The sequence below is a fragment of the Vigna angularis genome, chromosome 4 (assembly GCF_016808095.1).
Source record: "Vigna angularis cultivar LongXiaoDou No.4 chromosome 4, ASM1680809v1, whole genome shotgun sequence".
In the NCBI taxonomy this organism is placed as follows: Eukaryota; Viridiplantae; Streptophyta; class Magnoliopsida; order Fabales; family Fabaceae; genus Vigna; species Vigna angularis.
This window is the reverse complement of record NC_068973.1, coordinates 13,581,909-13,603,454: the sequence shown is the minus strand read 5'-3', so window position 1 is coordinate 13,603,454 and position 21,546 is coordinate 13,581,909. Positions and strand designations below refer to the sequence as shown.

Sequence of the window (21,546 nt, the reverse complement as noted above, 5' to 3'; positions counted from 1 at the left end):
GTCTCACCTGGTCGCTCACCTCTTCCCTGAGACCCGCCATAAAATAACCCAGGATTTGCTCCTCTGGAATTTGAGTCGTCTGACCCACTAACACCTCAAAATCCCTGGCGTAGTCTTCCACCGGCCCCGTCTGTCTGATTGCCGATAGCTTCTCATAGACGGTTCCCCGAGTTCCTCCTCCGAAGCGAATTACCAATGCTCTTTTCAACCCCTCCCACGAGTAGTTCTTAGTCTTCTCCCGCCAGAATCGGAACCAGCTTCCGGCGTACCCTTCCATGCTGATAAACGCCAGTTGCATCCTCTCCTCTTCTTCCACTTTTTGTACCTTGAAAAACTTTTCCGCCCGACTCATCCAATTCCAGGGTTCGCCACCTTCAAACACGGGCAAGTCCACCCGCTTCCGCCAATTGATCATCGCCCCCGTACGTCCTGCTCCGGTTTGGCCCCCATCGTCTCCTGATCCTCCGGCGTTATCATTGATAGACGATTCACTCCCATCCCGTCGCACCCCTCTATTGTCGGTCTTGCGGTCTTTCAAGATCGTCAAAATCGCTTGGATATCTTGGCGCATCATCTCACAGTTTTGCCTCAGCGTCCCGGTTTCATGCCGCAGGTACACCGTTTCCGCTTTCGTTTCTGCCAACGCCACCTCCACCGCTTCCATCTGTTCCGCAACCGTCACCACTCTTCCCTCCATCAGTTTGGCTATCAATGGATCCGGCAGGTCGGACCAATTTGATAGAATCCTCCACAACGAACCTAATCAATACTCCAAACTCACACCAAAAACACCAGGTAATGAAGAAAGATCTCTTTTATTCACAAAAGAATATCTCTATACAATGAACAATAGAGGCCTAACCCTCTCCCCAGGACAGAACCTGTTTAACAAACAATTAACCAAAAGTCCCCCCTCCTACACTAACTCTCCTATTTATAATGGTTTCCCTCCTCACTTAACTGCTAAAGGCAGTTAAGTGCCAGACCGTTAGTTAGTTAATCGCATCAGTTGTGCCTCTTCCTTCTCTCGTACACTATCCACTTCCCCTTATTCCTTTCAGGTCTATCACTCCAGTATTCAACTTTAGTGCTTGAACAAGTAATGACACCACACCACCAAGAAACAAGATTGGTACCCAAAAAAATAGCCTAGTCTGAGGTGGATTACCGATCATCAATATCAAAAACTCGATCCATATTACACATAGGAAGTAGCATTAAGATATCTTAAAATCCTTTTAAGAGTGCAGTGTGCATCCAACGGATTAGCCATAAGCTGACAAATCTTATTTACATCATAGCTAATATAAGGGTGTTAGAATTGCAAGAAAGACATGAATTTGAATACAAGAATGTTTAATCTTTTGAGAGTTGTAATGTACCGAAAATAAGTCCAGTATATTGGCACTTGAATAATTACACACTTTTATGTTCTTTCTATACCAGAACAAATATATAGAAAAAGAAAAGACTCTTGAGAGCAATTACCATCAGTTACAAAATAGTTACCTACAGTTACAAACTTGCATAACCAATTAATTTAAAATAAAAGGTACGAAACAGTAATAAAGTGGCACAACCAGTACAAGATTTATTAAAAGCAAAATCTATCTAATATATAACACTAATACACCAACCCTTTGCTGTCGAGCGTTGCAGTGCATCACAACCCCGCTTTGGCAGTGATCACCTATTGAGATTGCCTCTTCATCCTCTTTTTGGATTTGTCCTCGTTGATTCGATCGGACCCCTTTGGTGTTTTAGGGTTTCTCTCTCTTCATCCATGGCGCCTTTTGCTGCCCATTCCACTTTCGATATCTCTTCTGCCACCAGTATGTCTGACCCGCCAGGCTTTACTAACTTTTTCAATGTGCCCTTGCCCATTAATAAGTTGGATGACACTAATTATGCGACTTGGGTGTCAGACAATAAACTTTGGCTTGAGAGTTAGGTATCTTGATCATCTTACTCAAAAAGTGATTGATATTGCTCAGCTAGGCATGGTTCTCAAGAATACCATTCAATCTTCTTGAAAACAAGTGTTTTGTGCCTACGGTATCTGTTCAGAAGTTTGGAAACAAGCCAAATTATTATACACTAACGATACTCAAGGCCTTTATGGTGTGTCACGATCTTTTCAATGTTGTTGCTCCTCGAAATCAGGACTCTAGCTAATTATTTGGGTAAGATTCATGCTCTTCATGAATTTAGCAAGTTATTACCTCATACCTCTACTACCTTAGAAATAGAGCAACAATAAATGTTGTTCATGGTATTAGCTTTACACAGACTAACTGATAATATTTTCATGTCCGTGATCAATTTTGGGTTCCCTTGTTATACCTAATTTTACTTTTATTTGTTCCATCCTTTTCCATGTGCCAAGTAAACCTATCAATGATATACCTGTTGTTGCCGAGTATGCACTTCAACATGGTGATTGCATTTGCTCTCGCAAGCCAGGAAAATGTCATCACAAATGTGACCATTGTGACAAACTAGGTGACAAGATTGACAGGTGTTATGCATTACATATTTGTCCTCCTCGCTTTGTTGATGCTCAGACTGATTTCCCTTCAAAATCATCTACTACGAATCCTCCTCCATTTGATACCGTAGATAAATTTGCGCTCTTAATGAATTTCTTAAATGGTGTGAGGATCGTAAGCCCTCTAATTCCACTGAATCTGTTGCACGCTTAGGTACATTGTTTGTTAGTACTCAGTCTTCGTCTATTGGTCCTTAGGTTCTTGACATAGGAGCCACAAATTACATTACTAGTAACGAATCTTTGTTGGAACAATTATCCTTTTTCCTCTTTTATCCGTTGATAATGTTTTTTATGTCCCTGATCTCCTTTTAACGTATTATCCATTAGTCGTCTAACTCGTTCTCTTAGATTGTGTTATTTCTTTTATCAAAACTTCTGAATGTGAGTCTCATGGTCGATATCATCTCCACTCTTCTACACATATAGGCACAATTATGGAGTCTCCATCTCTCCTTCATGCTGAACTAGGTCATCCTTGTCTGGCCAAATTGCAACAACTTGTTCCCAGCTTGTCCAAGTTGTCTAGTTTGGTGTGTAAGTCATTTCAATTTGAGAAACATAGTCATAGTACCTTTCCTAGTAGTGTCTCCCAACATGTTTCATCTCCTTTTGCTTTAGCTCTGTCAGACATTTGGAGTCCTAATTGTGTTAAGTCTAATTTAGGTTTTCAATATTATGTTACTTTTATTGATGATTATTCCAATCATTCTTGATTATATTTTTAATGAAAAATCGTTTTGGTTTATATTATATCTTTAAAACTTCTTATAATTAAATTAAAACTCAGTTTGATGTATTTATTCAAACTTTGCAAAGTGATAATGACCATGAATATCTTTCAAATTCTTTTAAACAAATTTATGGATTGGATTATAGTGATACTTTTTCTCTAGTGACAAAGATGATTTTTGTTTGTTTATTTTTAGCCATGACTGCTCTTCAACAATAACCTCTTTGTCAATTGGATGTCGAAAATGTTTTCTTCAATGCATATTTGCAAGAAGAAATTTGTATGGAGCAGCCTTTTGAAGTTCGACAATCTTTATATGGCCTAAAACAATCTCTTAGGGCTAGGTTTAGAATTTTTAATAGCGTTGTTCAATAATTTGGCATGACTCAAGGTAAGGCAGATAAACTCTTTTACAATCACTCAAATGTTGGATGTGTCTATTTGATATTATAGGTTGATTACATTGTTCAGACCAAAGATCTTGGCAAACTTATATATTTCTTGGGTATCGTGGTAGCACAATCTAAGGATGGTATTCTTATATCTCAAAGGAAGTATACATTAGATATTTTAGAGGAAACTGGGTTGATGAATTCAAAATCTGTTTACACATCCATGGATCCTAATACCAAACTTCTACCAAATCAGGGGAGCCTATTTTAGATCTTGAGAAATATAGAATGTGGTTGGGAAATAAATTAACTTACAATTACTCGACCTGACATATCCTTTGTAGTCAGTGTGGTGAGTCAATTTCTCAATTTCCCATGTGAAGATCATTGGAATGTAGTCATCTATATATTGAAGTACATTAAAAGATCTCTTGGAAAAAAGTTTTTTATATGGTTCCAATAACCATACAAAAGTTGTTTTTATTTCGATGCGGATTGGGAAAGATGTCATTTTTAAAGAAGATCTACCTTTGGGTATTGTGTAATTTGATTTCTTGGAAGAGTAAGAAACAATGTTTTGTGGCAAGATCAAAGTGCAAAAACAAAATATAGAGCTATGGCCTCAACCACTTATGAACTTGTTTGGCTTAAGCAATTGCTTAGAGAGTACAATTTGGAGATATTTCTTTAATGATACTTATATGTGACAATTAGGCAGATCTTCATGTTAATTTTAATCTTGTGTTTGATGAGAGGACCAAATACATTGAAATTGACTATCATTTCATTCGAGAGAAGATTGTATCTTGAGACTTTTAAACTAAGTTCGTTAACTTAAATGATCAATTAGAAGATATTTTCACTAAGCCTTTAAGAGGACCAAAAATTGATTTTATTTGTATGAAGTTTGGTACATATGATTTATATGCACCAACTTGAGAAGGAGTGTTAAATATATTGCATTTTATGTTAATTAGGGAAACATAGCTTCTATTGTTATTTAGGGAAACATAGACATTTGAATTTGTTTGATATTGTTGATATTTTTTGTAACAATATCTTCTATTTAACCATATTTATGTTTGGTTGCCACATATACTTGTATCATTCTTCATTATTAATATATTACCATACGTGTATTTTAGACACAAGGGAAATTAACCCTATACATAGTTTTTCTCTATATTCAACATATCTCATAATAACATGTTGGAAATTGGAATTTCTTAGGAGATAAAAGTTTCTCTAGTGTTTATTTTTCCAAGTAGCCTTAATACTTGATGCTATGTTTTCTAAATTATTTCCTCTGAAGATCGTGATCTTAAGAGCTAATAGCTATGATTTTCATATAATTGTTTACTTTCTGTTTTCATGCATATATGTCTACGACCTTGCTAATGCACTCTCATTCTACAGATTTATCTCATGGATATTCTGATTTTTTACACTGTAATGTCAGCAATTGTTGGTGGTGTGATTGGTGCACGGGCTCGGCTAGGCGAGGTATTTGAGTTCCAAATTGACATCATTTTCTGGATTTAGCTTGTTTAATTTCATTCTTTCAATGTGTTTGGAACAAGCCTGAAAAAGGTCACTTAACTCATTTGATGTATTGAAATGTAAATTCTCCGTTGAAAATCTCTTAAAATCTCCCTCTAGTTTTTCATATTTTCTTACATTTTCTTTCATAATCTTCAATTACATTGATCTTAAGGGACTCTAAGGATCCTGGTATGCTCCTTTGATTGAAAACTTTTACAAGAGGTATCCAATTTCTTGATAAAAGAAATATTTACTTTTGGATCATTTCATTTTTATGTTTTACTTAGGCGCAGTTCTATGCCTTGTGGGAAATATAAGTAAAGGTAGAAGAGGTGTTTGGGCTTTATATCTAACTCGGGTACATGGTAAAGTGTGGGATGTAAGGGAAGAGTGCTACAAAAGTTGCTTACCAAGAAAGGGGTTGAATTGGTTAAGCTTAAAATAAGATTTTGGTTTGTGAAACTTTCTTAGAAATTTGTTAAGAAGTAGACTTTAAGCCTAATTCAACTTCACAAAACCGGCTTGTAAAGTGATGTTTGCACTCACTTATATATTATAAATTTACCAGTAGATGTGAGACTTCCAATCCATCGCCCTCACGCTAAGGTATATACATCTCGAGCGTGAGACTAGACATTAATGGGTGAAACAATATGCCCAACAAACAATAAATATCGCTAGGATAGACTCTAACTTGACTCTGATACGATGTTAAGAAGTGGACTTTAATCCTAACTCAACCCCAAAAAATCGGCTTATAGGATGAGGTTTGCATCCACTTATATATTATAAATTGAGCTTATCCTTAGTCAATATGGGACTTCCAACAAACTTATTGATTAACAATTTAAAACATGTAGCTTTGGATCTTTAACTCTTTTTTGTATACTATGCACTCAAGCCATATTCTTAGAAAGTTGGTTTAGGCCTAATTATGTCAGGTTTGCATAAGGTTGGGATCATCCTGTCAACTGAAGTTTGCTCCAACACAAGGGTTCGGATCATCCTGTCAACTGAAGTTTGCTCCAACACACAGGGTTTGGATCATCTTGTCAACTGAAGTTTGCTCCATTGATTATGGGGTTAGAAGTCGCACATCGACTAGAGATAAAGCAAAACTATAGTATATAAGTGGGTGAAAACCTTACATTAGAAATTGATTTTTATGGGGTTGAGTTGGAAGCTCTGTTTTTGCTGCAAGAGTAGCCACCGACGCCACTGTCCGATCACCGTGACTTTCACTGTAGCCGATTGGGTTCGTTGATGGGGCAGAAAGGTGCGCCCAACTCCGACGAACACAACACTGGAAATCGCTCTGGGAAAGAAGCTGCCATCGTCGCCAATGTGTGTAGGCCATGCGCTTAGTTCAGGCAAGAGCCACGGGTCGGTGACATCCCATTTGGCCTAAATTTGGGTAGATCTGGGTTTTAAATTCTACAACTTTTCCCGGTGTAACGCACACATTGTCGTCGTCTCGGATAAGGTCACTGGAGACACCTGATTGCGTTCTACGTGATGTCTGAAGTAAAAGTTAATTCTTTGTGTCCTAATGATCTTCCAAATATGGTGGGTGCCTATTGGTTGGATGGTCGTAATTTACAATGGAGCCAGTACATTCGAAGGATTCTCAAGGGACGTTCAAGATTGGATCATAGATGGAGGAGGGCTAGGGCGAGACGATACTCATTTTCCAATTTAGAGTACTTTTTCATTAAAAAAGTATTTTGCTGCATGCTATGACATTGAAAGGAGGATATTTAATACAAAACAAGACTTCTTTTTTGTATCAGAATATCACAGAATCCTGAAGGGACTTTGGATTGAAAAATGTGTAAGATAGATGCTTCCACACTTACTGAAGTCGTGGAAAGAGGAAGAATTTTTAAATTTCTCCATGGCCTGAATCATGAGTATAACCTAATCTGAGTACAAATCTTAGGAAGAGAAAAATTATCATGTTTTTAAATTTCTCAGTTTGTTTGCACTAGTAATCTCTCTTATAAGCACAAAAGCTTTATTGCTGCCATTGACGCCACATAAATTCCTACCTCAATCCAGGAGGCCATGAAACTTGAACATTGGAATCAAGCCATGAAAGAACAGATGAATGCATTAGAAAGAAATTCAACTTGGAAAATTGTTGATAAGTCAAGAGACTAGAAGGCAGTAGGGTGTAGATGGATATTCAGAGTGAAACATAAGGCAAATGGGACAGTAGAAAGATATAAAGCTAGATTGGTGGGAAAAGGATATAACTAAATCTATGGGATTGACTATGAGGAGACGTTTGCCCTAGTGACAAAGACGAATACAGTTCGAGTTGTTCTCGCTTTGGCTGCTCATTTTGGATGGAGCTTACACTAGTTAGATGTGAAGAATGTCTTTCCTCATGGAAATCTAGAAGAGGAAGTGTACTTGGGATTGCCCTAGGTTTTGAAGTGAAAAATGAAAGAAACAAGGTATGCCTCCTGAAGAAAGCATTGTATGGTCTTAAACAATCCCCTACAGCATGGTTTGGAAGATTTACAAAAGCAATGGTTTCCTTGGGATACACACAAAGGCAAGGAGATCATACTCTATTCATAAAGCACTCTTCTACCAGTAAACTCACTCTATTGCTTGTCTATGTGGATGATATGATTATTGCAGGAGATGATGAAATAGAAAAATTGGCATTAAAAGAAAAATTGGTAGCCCAATTTGAAATGAAAGACTTGGGAAAACTCAAATATTTTCTTCGAATAGAGGTTGCTTACTCCAAGAACGGAATTTTTCATGTCCCAAAATAAATATGTACTTGATCTCCTCAAATAAACAGGAAAGCTGGGATGTAGAACCTCAACAGTTCCTATAGAACATAATCATAGAATTGGAAGTGAGGAAAGTGCTCTTGTAGAGAAGGCCCAATATCAGATATTGGTAGGAAAATTGATTTATCTATCACACACAAGACCAAGCATTGCTTATGTAGTTATTATAGTGAGCCAATGTATGCAAGCAGTTGATAAAATTCTCCAATGTATGAAGGATTCTGGATGAAAATAGTTTTGGATGACCTTAAAGTTAAGGTGGATAACCCCGTGCAACTACATTGTGACAATAAGTTTGCCTTTCTATCACTAAGTAGTAACTTTGGATTCTTTCACACATGTAATTTTACAATCCCTTCAGAATGCAAGCATTGTCAACACATTGAACACATCGTTAATAGGTATTTGAAGCTGCATGGAAAACCTCCTTTGATCACCCATTATTTCCTAGACACCTATTATTTAGCCATCTGTTGGCTTGTGTATCTCAATCTCCTTTGTCCTTGGGTCATTGACTTTGGTGCAACTGATAATATTTCTCTTTCCCGCTCCATACTACCACTACCAATTTCCCCTTGGTCAATGTTGCTAATGGTTCACAAACACAAATTTGTGCCTGTAGAACTGTCAAACCCCTCTTGTCTCTGACGGCTGGCTTTTTTCTTTTGTCCCTGATTGCCTAATATCTGTTTCAATTTGCTGTCTATTTGCCTAATATCTGTCCCTAATTCTTTTGTCCCAATTTGCCTAATCTCTCTCCATTGCCATCTATGTTGCACTCAATAGTCTATCTAATGATGATTCATGAACAATTACAACATTTAAGGTTGACAAAATTGCAAAAGATGGGGCTAAGTTTGAAACATGTATGTTGTTTGAATTAAAGTCATGTTAGTTACAAAAGATTGATAGTCTTAAAAAACAAGTTTTGTCTCAATTTTTCTGTAGTTCACTCTTTCTGGGGTGCTGCTCATACTCTCTCTTTCTGGTTTTAGTAATATATTACTTTTAATGATGATTATTCTACATGTACTTGGTATATCTTTATGCACTTTTTGTAGTGACGATGTCCTTTGATATCTAAACAATACTAACAATTTATGACATCCAATGTTAGTCTTCATCAAACATCACGTCTTCATAATTCTCAACAAAATGTAGTTGAACAAGTCTCTTGAAACTTCTCAGACACTTCTTCATAAATCATCTTCGTCACCACCTTTTGGGGATGCTATCCTTTCAACATGTTATCTCATTAATTAGTTGCCATGTTTCATGACTAGTACCCTACTTTGGTCTTTTTCCTGATTCCCCTCTATGCAGTTTGGTACAACTTGTTTGTGCATAACCTCACACATGGTTCAGATATACTTTCTCCTCGATTGTTTAAATGTATCTTCATGGGATATCATCATCCTTAAAAAGGTTATTGGTTTTTCTATCTTGATCTTAATCATTACTTTGTGTCTGTTTGTGTATCCATTTTTTTGTTTGGTCCATATTATACACGTGTTCCTTCTGATAACAACATGTGTACTCAGTTAATAGGTGAAACTTTGACTTGATGAAAATTTTGGATGACCTGTGTTATCTTTTGCTTTTCCTTTAAGGATATGTTATAGTCTACATCTTTTGTAAGGAGCTATTTTCTTCTTTATTTTTATTCTTTTAGGAAACTAAATTTCGTATGAATATTGAAGTTAGTTTTATTCATGGATTTTCTGTTCTTACTGAAAACATTTATTATTATTGACTTATTGCAGATTCGTTCAATTGAAATGGTGCATAAGCGTTTTGAAAGTTTCCCTGGGGCCTTTGTAAAAAATTTGGTGTCACCACAAATAAAAAGGTGGGTTTTCTATGTAAGCTAGTAGTTACGATTATCTTAGTTCTGTATCTATTCTTAATCTACTTGTTGGCTTGGTGATATGGATCTCGTGGGTTGTATAATTTAGTTGTTAGGGAATCTGATTTGTCTTTCTTATTTGAACACTGTTCAGGTGCTAGGTATTTCTAGTAAGAGCTTCTTTGGTTTTTTACTACTGTTTGGGGCTATATATTTTTTATTCAAGGACAATGTCACCTCCTTTTGTTGGTCTTCTGCAAGGGGAGATTTGAAAGCTTACAAACTAGAAAGTGGCATTACTTTAAATTGTTTGAGGGAGAGCACTTAGCACACCTGAAAATTATATAAATAAAATAATAAATATGTTTTAGTTGTACAAGAGTAAAACGCAAAACTAAACTGTTTTCTTTCTATTCTTTTGGATGATACAACTATTTCTGACATTAATTATTACAACTATTTCTGACATAGGATGTCTTATTCCTTGCTTGTGTATGTTATTTTTTCAGGATTCCCTTGAGCGGACAATCAACCCAGGTATTATGGTTTTATTAGAATAGGCCCTCAATAGACTTCATTAAATAACGTTGTCTATTTTTAATTAATCTGAAGTTGGTATGCATAATCTAACCTTTGTTTGGTGCTATTTGGGTTGGCCATTTCATAATTTATCTGACAACCTGTAGATCTAGGGTGTATCTTTGAGCAACTACCAACCCTAGTGGTCCTGAAGGTTAAATCTGTGTCGCATGCAGTCACACATAATTTCCGTCTAAGTTGCTAGACGCTTGACATCCATGTGTTGCCTTCTCATGGGAGCGATGTTATGCCTCCTCTAAAGAGAGGACTAGAGTGGCATTGTGCCTTCTCCATTGGAATTGTTGAACTTCCTAGTCCTTGTTTAGTCCTAAGATTCTACTTTTCCAGCTTGGTTGAAGGGAAAATATGTGATTCTCCATTATGATTAGATGAGATTAAGAAGAAGCTTGACAAATTTTACATTGTTATGATCCTTTGTCCCATGAATCCAAATTTTGATCATGTTAGAGATCATCCTTTAATAGGTCTCCAAGTTTCTTCCATGCAAAAGGTTGACAACAAGACTCCTTCGAGTTGCAACTTTTCAAAGCTAGAATGTTTAAGAGCATGTTGAATCTTCTGTAACTGTATCTTTGTGTTGAAGAGTAGGATGTAATACTAAAGGAGAACTTGATGGTAAGGGACATCCTCAATGCACGATTGTAAGATAATGATTCATACCTACGAAAACTGCTTCTCTTTGCTTGGTTTTCTAGACACTAGAACCAATGTCTTGCTTAACCCGAATTCTATAATGAAGAATATCAAGAATATCGAGAAAAGTTGTTGTGCAAGGAAATTTATATTGACTTTGTTGGATTCAATGATGAACTTGGAGATATGTTAACAAATTCATTGATAGGACATTGGATTGAATTTATTTTTTTCAAGTTAGGTGCATACAATTTGTATGCTCTAACTTGAGAGGGAGTGTTCGAATAGGCCTTACATAAGCTTTATTAAAATTTTGTTTTGTGTACCTAGGAGTCTAGGTATGACTTTATTTGTTTTTACTGTCCTTTCTCATTGTATCTGAGAACAACTACTATAATATAAATATGGGAACTTAAGAGAGGAATATTGAGCTATCTAAATAATATTGTTTGAATATTTTACTTAATTTTGTTTTATTTTCTATGTATTTCTATCTCTTGGAATTTTTGGCATTCAGTATGGCTAATGAATGTGGTTGATTTGGTGCAGGATTCTCAAGATTTGAACAAAGCATATGCTTCCATGTTTGCTCCATTTTGGAATGAGATAATAAAAAGTCTGCGTGAGGAAGATTTTATTAGTAATAGGTTGGTGAAAGGAAACTTGATGCTTGACAGTTTTATGAAGATAAACTGCATATTGAAGTTAATAGAATCAGTTAGTTAGATAAGTAACAGGGAATTATAGTGGAAGGATTTAATTCAGAATTAGAAAATGTGTAGAAGTGTGCACCCTTGTACTAAAATCCTTTGCTCTTTTTTCTGTTCAATTACATGCAATGGAGTCCAAGTGATCATTGTTTTTTCAATGACTTTATGGGCTCGTATTGTTTCTTTTTTTTTTATTTCTGATAAAATACCTTTCGTTTGTTAAAAATTGTGATATAAGCAGGCTTGCTGTCTCTTTGGGTTCCAAAATCTTGTCTAGCCAGTTATAGGTGGCTTATTTGTTTATTTTTTACTTTTACAGAGAAATGGACCTGCTTTCTATACCTAGTAATGCAGGAAGTCTGAGATTAGTTCAATGGCCTCTGTTTCTTCTTAGCAGTAAGGTAGAACTTCTTATGGAATATGAATTACTTGGAATGGATAATGACAACTTGTATAGTTTACCAGGATTCCATGTATTAATCTGAGTTAATATCTTCATCTTCAGATCTTGTTGGCGATTGACTTGGCTTTAGACTGCAAAGATACTCAGGCAGATTTGTGGAACAGGATAAGTAGGGATGAATACATGGCCTATGCAGTGAAGGAATGCTATTACAGTGTTGAAAAAATATTATATTCATTAGTTGGCAACGACAATGAAGGAAGACTTTGGTATGAATTTCATTACTCATTCTCAGAAATTTTCACTATTCTGTTTGAAATATTTAAACCTTTTGATCATCAAATGGGGAACCTTATTCCATTTGGACTATTCTTACAACATTAATGAACTTTGTCCTGTTGTGAAAGAGGAGGTTTAGATGCAGTCCATGCAAACATTAGGAGGATTTTTTATCCTCCAAATTGTTATTTTTTCTTCTGTCTTAATGAATTTTCCTTTTCTGTCCATAAACAAACAAAAATAAAATTTATTGGATGTTCTGTTTTCTTAAAGCAACTATGCAATAGCATCACTACGCTATCTGCAATCCCAACTAAATTGACATCGATATAGCATTAATTATCTGCAGCGTACTTAGATTTTATCAAAAGAGAAAGAAAAACATATACATTACGCAGGGCCAAAAACAAACGCATCAACAAAAACTAAAGAAACCCATAAAAAGATTGAAATTGAAGTTGGTAACGAAGTCTACTAAGACTTAAAGACTTTTTTTTTTTATTTATTTTGTGGTCTGCAATTCTGACAAAAAACATTAACTTTTTAGACTTAAATTCCACGGCATTATGGATTAATTAATTACCTTAGTAATATAATTCATCTATCTGATCTAACACTATGTTAGGTTACCTTAATTTGCAATAGAAGATGGGATTCAGGCATCAAATTTTATGATTAGGGTTTTCTGTTTCGGTAATATTTCTGAAAGTCAACCTCCAAATTTTCTTCTCTCTTTATCAGTGCATTACTTTCTGCTTTGCCTACATTGTATGTTTCATGAAAGATTACCAATATTTTGACAGGGTGGAAAGAATTTTTCGTGAGATCAATAACAGTATTGTAGAGGGTTCACTTGTTTTAACCTTGTCTCTAAAGAAGCTTCCAGTTGTTTTATCAAGACTTACGGCATTGTCTGGACTACTGGTAATTTGCCTGGTTACTACTATTTTTATTACTTTGATTTTGAACATTTTTGTCTCTGAATATATTAAATTAAATTTCTAACTCATGTTTCCCTGAATTTAAGTTGGTCAACCATTTTTTTCGTTGTTTTTTTGTGAGAGTTTGACTAAATCTGTCATTATTTGTTGTGAAGATTTTAACTGGTTTCTTGGCCAAGAAATGTAACCCGTGAGTTTGATTACTAGTTGAACAACCTCATTCACGTGTGTATTGAATGAAAAAACTTATAGCGAACAGAATGTTTAGAAACAGAAAAAGAGTTGTAATTCTCTATTACAGAAACTTATACAACTGTTATTAAAAAACAAAAGAGAAAATCTCTAAAAGTCTGAAAAAATCAAATTTAGTGGTATGTGAGGTGTCTGTTTGCTCTTTAATAAATTATTGTGTATGCTTTTATTATGGTAAAATATGTTATCAACGAAATCATAGAACCATATAGACTATCCTATCATTTAGCTGTGTTTGATATGGATGCATTCTTAATATATATTTATTTGATGATGATGCATATTTCGTATATTTATTTCAGATTCGAAATGATCCTGAACTTGCTAAAGGTGCTGCAAAAGCTGTACATGACCTGTACGAAGTTGTAACTCACGAACTGGTTTCCTCAGATTTAAGGTATATGCTTGCATAAGTATGATATGCATGCTCTGCTTAGACTAGTATCCTTTTGGGGGGAAATTAGCAATTCTTTTACTTGTTTTGATTTTGTACTATACTTGTTTTATTCAATTCAGTCTTCTACCATACTTTCTTACGGCATTTGTCCTTCTACTATAACAATGTTAGATCTTATTGTTAAGTCGAAATTCCACTTCTTTCTCTCACTAAAAACTAGGTTTGTTCATCAAAACATGAGGATGGAGGTTAAAGTTGGCAAAAGCCAAATTTTGAAAACACCTTTTCTTTATGTAACTTCATCATCTAAAACCAGAGGTTCATGTCTGAACATCAAAATTCCTTTTTCCATAGCTATTTAATGCTTACATTTTGTCCCTTATTTTGACTAAATAATTATTCGGATTGATTGTGCTTTGCTCTAGATACTGGATTGCAATCAACATGTCAACATGTTGTAACTGATTCATTTAGAAAAGTAAAAAAATGAATTGGATTGTTCATTGAAACCTTGCTTTTTCTGCCATTTTTCTTTGAATAATATACCCTTACATTCTGAAAATAATTGATCGAATTAGCTGGTGCTTCCTCTTGTCTAGTATACAACCTTTACGTTAAAGTTATGGCTTACTGTTCGAGGATCAGATGTGTGAATATGTTAGACCATTAAAAGTGTATATGAGGAGGAATAAAAGAAGAGAGAGTTAGTGGCGGGTAGAGGGGAAATCAGTTAGAGGAGAGAGGGTGAGTTTGTTAGAAGAGAGAGAGAGTATAAATAACAAATGGTTTGAGAGAGGTAGGGGATTTGGATTTTGGAATTAAGACTGGACCTCTTGGCCAGTGGAGGAAGGGAGGCTTCCTTGGGGGAGAGTGAGATACCTGTATTCATCTTTTCTTATCATTACAGAGGAAATATCAATACATAAACATACATATTTCTTATACTGTTGAGTGTGTGTGAGTATTATTTGCTGCTGTTCGGTTCCTTGCATAAAGGAACCTAACAGATTTGGTCCGACCTGCCGGATCATTTCGGAGGGAAGAGGAGTGCGCGTGATCGGAGAAGAATGGAGGGGCGAATGGTGGCTGTGGAGTCGACAATGGAGGAGTTGAAGGCAGAAATGCGAGCGATGACTCTCGAGTTTCGACGAGCCCTCGGAAGACGTTCTGGAACCCGCGATAGGAGTTCTGAGGGGAGTCGAAATTCCGTCCAGGGTGATCGAGAACGAAGGTCGACAGAGAGCTCTGATGAAGAATCGGAGGAGGACCGGAACGACGTACAACGCAGTTGGATGAAGCGAGTTGAGCTTCCAACTTTTGAAGGTACTGATCCAACGGGATGGATAGCGAAGGCTGAGAAATTTTTGACATTCAAGGAGTGACGGAGAAAGAGAAGATGAAGTTAGTGTATATCTGCATGGACGGAAGCGCTAACTACTGGTTCCGCTTCTGGCGGAAGAAAACCCGACATCCAACATGGAAGGCATTCACGGAGGCGTTGACGAGGAGGTTCGGCGGATTAATTAGGGGAACCATCTTTGAGAAGTTGGCCGCGGTGCGACAGAGAGGAGGCGTCGATGAGTATATCCAGGAGTTCGAGGTACTCGTGGCGCAGGCGACCGGAGTAACCGAAGACCAATTGCTGGGATATTTTTTCGCGGGTTTGTAGGAGGGATTACGAAACGCTGTGAGACCGCATGACCCACGCGATTTGTTGACGGCGATGGAGAGAGCTAGGGACATCGAACAAGTGGGATGGACGTCGCGAGGAAGTAGTGGAGTGGGAGGAAGAGGCGGAGCGACGTGGGGAAGATATTCCGCGAGTTCAGGGACGGTGGCGAGGACAGAAACGTTTCGCGGACCGTCAGAGGGAACGGTGAATGGCGGCGGAGGGCAAGGAATGAAGAAGGACGCTAGTGTGAATACTATGGCTTCGAAGGCTGGTAACAGTGGAGGAGGAACCGCGGGACGAGGCATTCGGACCCTGCCTTATCAAGAATACATGAAGCGGCGAGAAGAAGGACGTTGTTTCCACTGCGGCGGACCTTACAGTCCAGGTCATCGTTGCGCTGAACGGAGCATGCGGGTGATGATATTGGCGGAGGAGGATGAAGATGAAGAAGCGGAGGCAAGTGTCGAAGTAGAACATAAGGCTATGGAGTTGTCGGGATTGTCCGCGTGTGGCCTCTCGCAATCGAACACGATGAAACTGCAAGGTTGGGTGCAGGGGAAGAGAGTTCTGGTGCTTATTGACAGTGGAGCTACCCATAGTTTTATATCCACCCGATTGGTGGAAGAGCTAGGTCTGGAATGCACCGACACACGCCCTTATAAAGTGTGTTTAGGGGATGGACAAAGGAAAGAAACCAGCGGGTATTGCACAGGAGTCTCGGTGTTATTAGAAAACTTAGAAGTTGGAGATAAGTTATATCTCTTTGAATTAGGCGGTGTGGACATAATATTGGGAATGACCTGGTTATCCTCCCTAGGAGAGATCAAAGTAGATTGGGGACAGCTCATCATGAAGGTGGCGCATGGAGGAAGAGAAGTGGAGGTAAAGGGGGACCCATCATTGACACGTAGGGTGGTGACTCCTGAAGCTCTTATAAAAGAAAAAGGGATTGAAATGCTGTCTTTAGTATGGAGCTTAAGCCAAACAGAATTGGTGAATGAGAAGACGGAAGAGAGTGGCTTAATGCAAGAGGAGGAGGTAGAGTTGGAACAAATTCTGAGTGCTTTTGAAGGGGTATTCCGAGACCCCCAAGGCCTCCCACCCGAGAGGAGAGTGGATCATAGAATCCCTTTAAAAGAGGGTAGTGAGGCCGTCAATGTGAGGCCATACAGGTACCCCCATGGAATGAAAGCTGAGATAGAGCATCAGGTGGAAGAGATGTTGAATTTGGGCATTATTAGGCCCAGTAACAGTCCCTACTCTAGTCCTGTAATATTGGTAAAAAAGAAGGATGGAAGTTGGAGGTTTTGTGTGGATTATAGGGCATTAAACAGAGTAACAGTGGCTGATAAATATCCCATTCCAGTCATTGAGGAGCTGCTGGATGAACTTCAAGGTGCGTCATATTTTTCTAAAATTGATTTAAAGGCTGGGTATCATCAGATAAGAATGAAGAGGGAAGACATTCCAAAAACTGCTTTTCGGACACATCAAGGGCATTATGAATTCCTTGTGATGCCCTTTGGATTAACAAATGCACCAGCCACATTCCAGGACATGATGAATTCAATTTTAAGGCTGCTATTGAGGAGGTTCGTGTTAGTATTTTTTGACGATATACTTATCTATAGCAAGACTTGGGAGGAGCATTCTCAACACCTCACTCAAGCCTTAAAAGTCTTGGCTGAACATGAACTTTTTGCAAACAAAAAAAAGTGTGAATTTGGGAGAAGACAAGTGAGATATTTGGGGCACAAGATATCGGCAGCAGGGGTGGAGATGGACAGGGAGAAGGTGGCAGCTGTCTTGGAATGGCCAGAACCCAGAAACATCAAGGAGTTAATAGGGTTCCTTGGATTAACTGGGTATTATCGTAGGTTCATTAGAGATTATGGAAAAATGGCTAAACCCCTTACTGATTTGTTGAAAAAAGGAATGTTTAAATGGTCTAAAGAGGGGGCCATGGCACTGCAGAAGCTTAAAGAGGCAGTGACTACAGCTCCAGTGTTGATTCTCCCTGATTTTGAGCAACCCTTTGTTGTAGAATGTGATGCTTCGGGTACTGGCGTTGGGGCTGTTTTGTCCCAGAAAAACAGACCCATAGCCTTCTTTAGTAAGGCGTTATCTGACTCTTCCTTAACCAAGTCCATTTATGAGAAGGAATTAATGGCACTTGTGCTTGCTATACAACATTGGAGGCCGTATCTATTGGGTCAGAAGTTTGTTGTTTTTACTGATCAGAAGAGTTTGCGTTATTTACTGGAACAACGCATCACAACTCAAAGTCAACAAAATTGGCTAGCTAAACTTTTGGGGTACGAATTTGAAATCAAATATAGGACAGGTGCTTCCAATCATGTGGCGGATGGGTTATCCAGAAAAGGCATGGAGGAGGAGGAAACAGATAAGATGCTACGGATGATATCACGACCATATTGGCTTGAATTTCAAGAGCTCATGGAGGAGGTGGAAAAAGATGAGAGTTTGCAGAAAGTGTTGGAGGAATTAAGGGTAGACCCTAACTCTCATCCAGCTTATACGTTGGAACATGGAAGATTACATTACAAGGGGAGACTTGTATTATCAGCAAAATCTGTTTGGATCCCTCGCTTGTTGGCTGAATTCCATAGTAGTGTCACGGGAGGGCATTCTGGGGTTTACAGAACATATAGACGGGTGGCCCAATCTTTGCATTGGATAGGAATGAAGAAAACTGTTACAGATTTTGTGGCTGCATGTCTCATATGCCAACAACATAAATACTTGGCAGCTTCTCCCCAAGGATTGTTGCAGCCTTTGCCAATACCCAAAGCCATTTGGGAGGAGATTAGTATGGATTTCATTGTAAAATTACCCAAATCTCAGGGGTTTGATACTATATTGGTGGTAGTGGACAGACTTAGTAAATATGGCCATTTCATCCCAGTCAAACACCCTTATACAGCCAGATCCATCGCTGCATTGTTGGTGAAGGAAGTGATTCGGCTTCACGGGATACCCATGACCATTGTAAGTGATCGCGACTCAACATTCATGAGTGTTTTTTGGCAGGAGATTTTCCGCCTGCAGGGAACTCAGTTGAACATGAGTACTGCTTATCATCCAGAGTCAGATGGCCAAACGGAGGTGCTGAATAGGGTGCTGGGAACGTATTTGCGTTGTTTTAGTTCTGAACAACCAAAAAATTGGAGTATAGTCTTGCCTTGGGCGGAATATTGGTACAATACTAGTTACCAAGGAGCTTCAAAATGCACACCTTTTGAAACTGTGTATGGAAGACCCCCTCCAACTCTCACACGTTTCATTCCTGGTGAAACAGTGGTGGAAGCCGTTGCACAAGACTTACAAACAAGAGATGAGGCTTTGACACAACTTAAATATCATCTGGCCAGAGCTCAAGATCAGATGACCCACTATGCCAACAGGAAGAGAATGGACACCAAGATCAAGGAGGGAGATTGGGTATTCTTGAAAATCCGGCCTCATAGACAAACTTCTATGCCCACACGCTTACACCCAAAACTTTCTGCACGGTATTATGGACCATTTTTGGTGGAGAAACAATTAGGACCAGTTGTTTTTCGCTTGCAGTTACCTACAACATCAAGAATCCACCCTGTTTTTCATGTTTCCCAATTGAAGCTAGCTATAGGGGATCATTCGGTGGAAGGGCAGCTTCCCACTGAACTGCAGGTTGACAACCCTATGTACACACCTCTAAAGGTATTAGAGCGCAGAAACCAGCTGCAACAAGGAGAGGAAATTCCCCAAGTTCTAATACAATGGCAAGACGGTGGGTTGGATGGAGCTACTTGGGAAGAGGAACAATACATTCGACAGCAGTTCCCTGATTTCAACCTTGAGGACAAGGTTGATCTTGGGGAGGAGGGTAATGTTAGACCATTAAAAGTGTATATGAGGAGGAATAAAAGAAGAGAGAGTTAGTGGCGGGTAGAGGGGAAATCAGTTAGAGGAGAGAGGGTGAGTTTGTTAGAAGAGAGAGAGAGTATAAATAACAAATGGTTTGAGAGAGGTAGGGGATTTGGATTTTGGAATTAAGACTGGACCTCTTGGCCAGTGGAGGAAGGGAGGCTTCCTTGGGGGAGAGTGAGATACCTGTATTCATCTTTTCTTATCATTACAGAGGAAATATCAATACATAAACATACATATTTCTTATACTGTTGAGTGTGTGTGAGTATTATTTGCTGAACCTAACAGAATATGACCCAGTTTGCTGTTACCAAAAACACAATTACCAAAGAGGTTCTTGCAAACTAATGTGAGAAACACAAGATAGAGGGACAGAAATGATATGAAAAAGTTAGCTGATGAAATTGAAACCAACCTTTAACTTAGATGATGAGAATACTAATTCTGTCCCTTATTTCTGAACTTCTTAATTTCCAGGGAGAATCTTGATACATGGAACCTTTTAGCCAGAGCTAGGGACGAGGGACGACTTTTTTCTAGGATAATTTGGCCTAATGATCCTGAAATTGTAAGTTCCTTCAATTTGCATTCAATTCATTTTTTTTAAAATTTAAATACATTAAAGTATTTTTTCTGGTTGTAGAAAGAGCTTGTGAAGCGGTTGCATCTTCTTCTTACAGTAAAGGATTCAGCTGCAAATATTCCAAAAAATCTTGAAGCCAGGAGAAGATTAGAGTTTTTCACAAATTCATTATTTATGGATATGCCTTCAGCAAAGCCTGTTAGTGAAATGTTGCCGTTCAGGTATACGCATGTGTATCTATAAGGTTTGCAGTGAATTTTCTTTTACTTCTTTCTTGTCCTCCTTATTCACCTTTTCCTTTTTTTTTTATATTTTGTATAGTGTTTTCACTCCATACTATAGTGAAACTGTGCTTTACGGTACTTCCGAATTGCAAAAAGAGAACGAAGATGGAATATCTACTCTTTTCTATCTTCAAAAGATATTTCCAGGTAATGTGTCTTGTCCTTGTATCCTCTCTCCTCACAAAGAATAAACACATGTCAAAGTTCAGAACACTTGTTAGGCCCTAGTTATCATGATTATACATTCATTATTTCTTCACCTCGAATCATGTTATTATGGGATTGAGTTTGAATAGTTTTGTATTTTAGATGAATGGGAAAACTTTCTTGAAAGAATTGGTCGAGGAGCATCCACTGGGGATGCAGAACTTCAAGAAAGTTCCAGTGATGCCTTGGAACTTCGTTTTTGGGCTTCTTATCGAGGGCAGACTCTTGCTAGGACAGGTCACAAATTCCTAGAATCTCTTATTTGTTTTCTTTTCTGTTTTCGTAAGACATAAGTTGAGGCATGATTACTGTATTTCCAGTGCGTGGTATGATGTACTATAGGAGGGCTTTAATGCTGCAGAGTTTTCTGGAGAGCAGATCACTAGGAGGTATTTGAATATGGATTTTCTGGACTGCAGTATGTTATTCTGATTTTGGTTCTGATGAAGTTTGACATAGATATTTTTCTGGGAATCTATTGTATCAACAGTGGACAATTATCCTCAAAACAACTTCATTACAAGTCAAGATTTTGAATTATCTCGTGAATCACGGGCACAAGCAGATTTGAAATTTACTTATGTTGTCTCATGCCAAATTTATGGTCTACAAAAGCAGCGGAAGGCACAAGAGGCTGCAGATATTGCTTTATTGTTACAGAGGTATCAATTTTTGTGCTCATTTTTTCCAAGTGCTAATCAAGTAAATTCTCTAAGAATATGAATGTATGTTATTTACGGGATTGCATGCTGTGTACCTCTTCATGTGTTTTGAGGAAGCA

The 21,546-nt window shown here is 37.9% G+C and overlaps 1 protein-coding gene across 2 annotated transcripts in view; it reads left to right on the top strand.

The window, feature by feature from the left end:
- Positions 1-21,546, top strand: part of LOC108331382 (callose synthase 10) — a 66,538-nt gene that overhangs the window by 31,932 nt on the left and 13,060 nt on the right. For both annotated transcript variants that reach the window (XM_017566029.2, XM_052876912.1), the window contains exons 21-34: positions 5,090-5,176; positions 9,789-9,874; positions 10,381-10,408; positions 11,654-11,751; positions 12,134-12,215; positions 12,320-12,486; positions 13,300-13,420; positions 13,992-14,086; positions 20,169-20,259; positions 20,335-20,495; positions 20,596-20,705; positions 20,868-21,002; positions 21,086-21,154; positions 21,256-21,427. In XM_017566029.2, the coding sequence (XP_017421518.1) occupies positions 5,090-5,176; positions 9,789-9,874; positions 10,381-10,408; positions 11,654-11,751; positions 12,134-12,215; positions 12,320-12,486; positions 13,300-13,420; positions 13,992-14,086; positions 20,169-20,259; positions 20,335-20,495; positions 20,596-20,705; positions 20,868-21,002; positions 21,086-21,154; positions 21,256-21,427 (1,502 nt within the window). The remainder of the gene's footprint in view (positions 1-5,089; positions 5,177-9,788; positions 9,875-10,380; positions 10,409-11,653; positions 11,752-12,133; positions 12,216-12,319; positions 12,487-13,299; positions 13,421-13,991; positions 14,087-20,168; positions 20,260-20,334; positions 20,496-20,595; positions 20,706-20,867; positions 21,003-21,085; positions 21,155-21,255; positions 21,428-21,546) is intronic.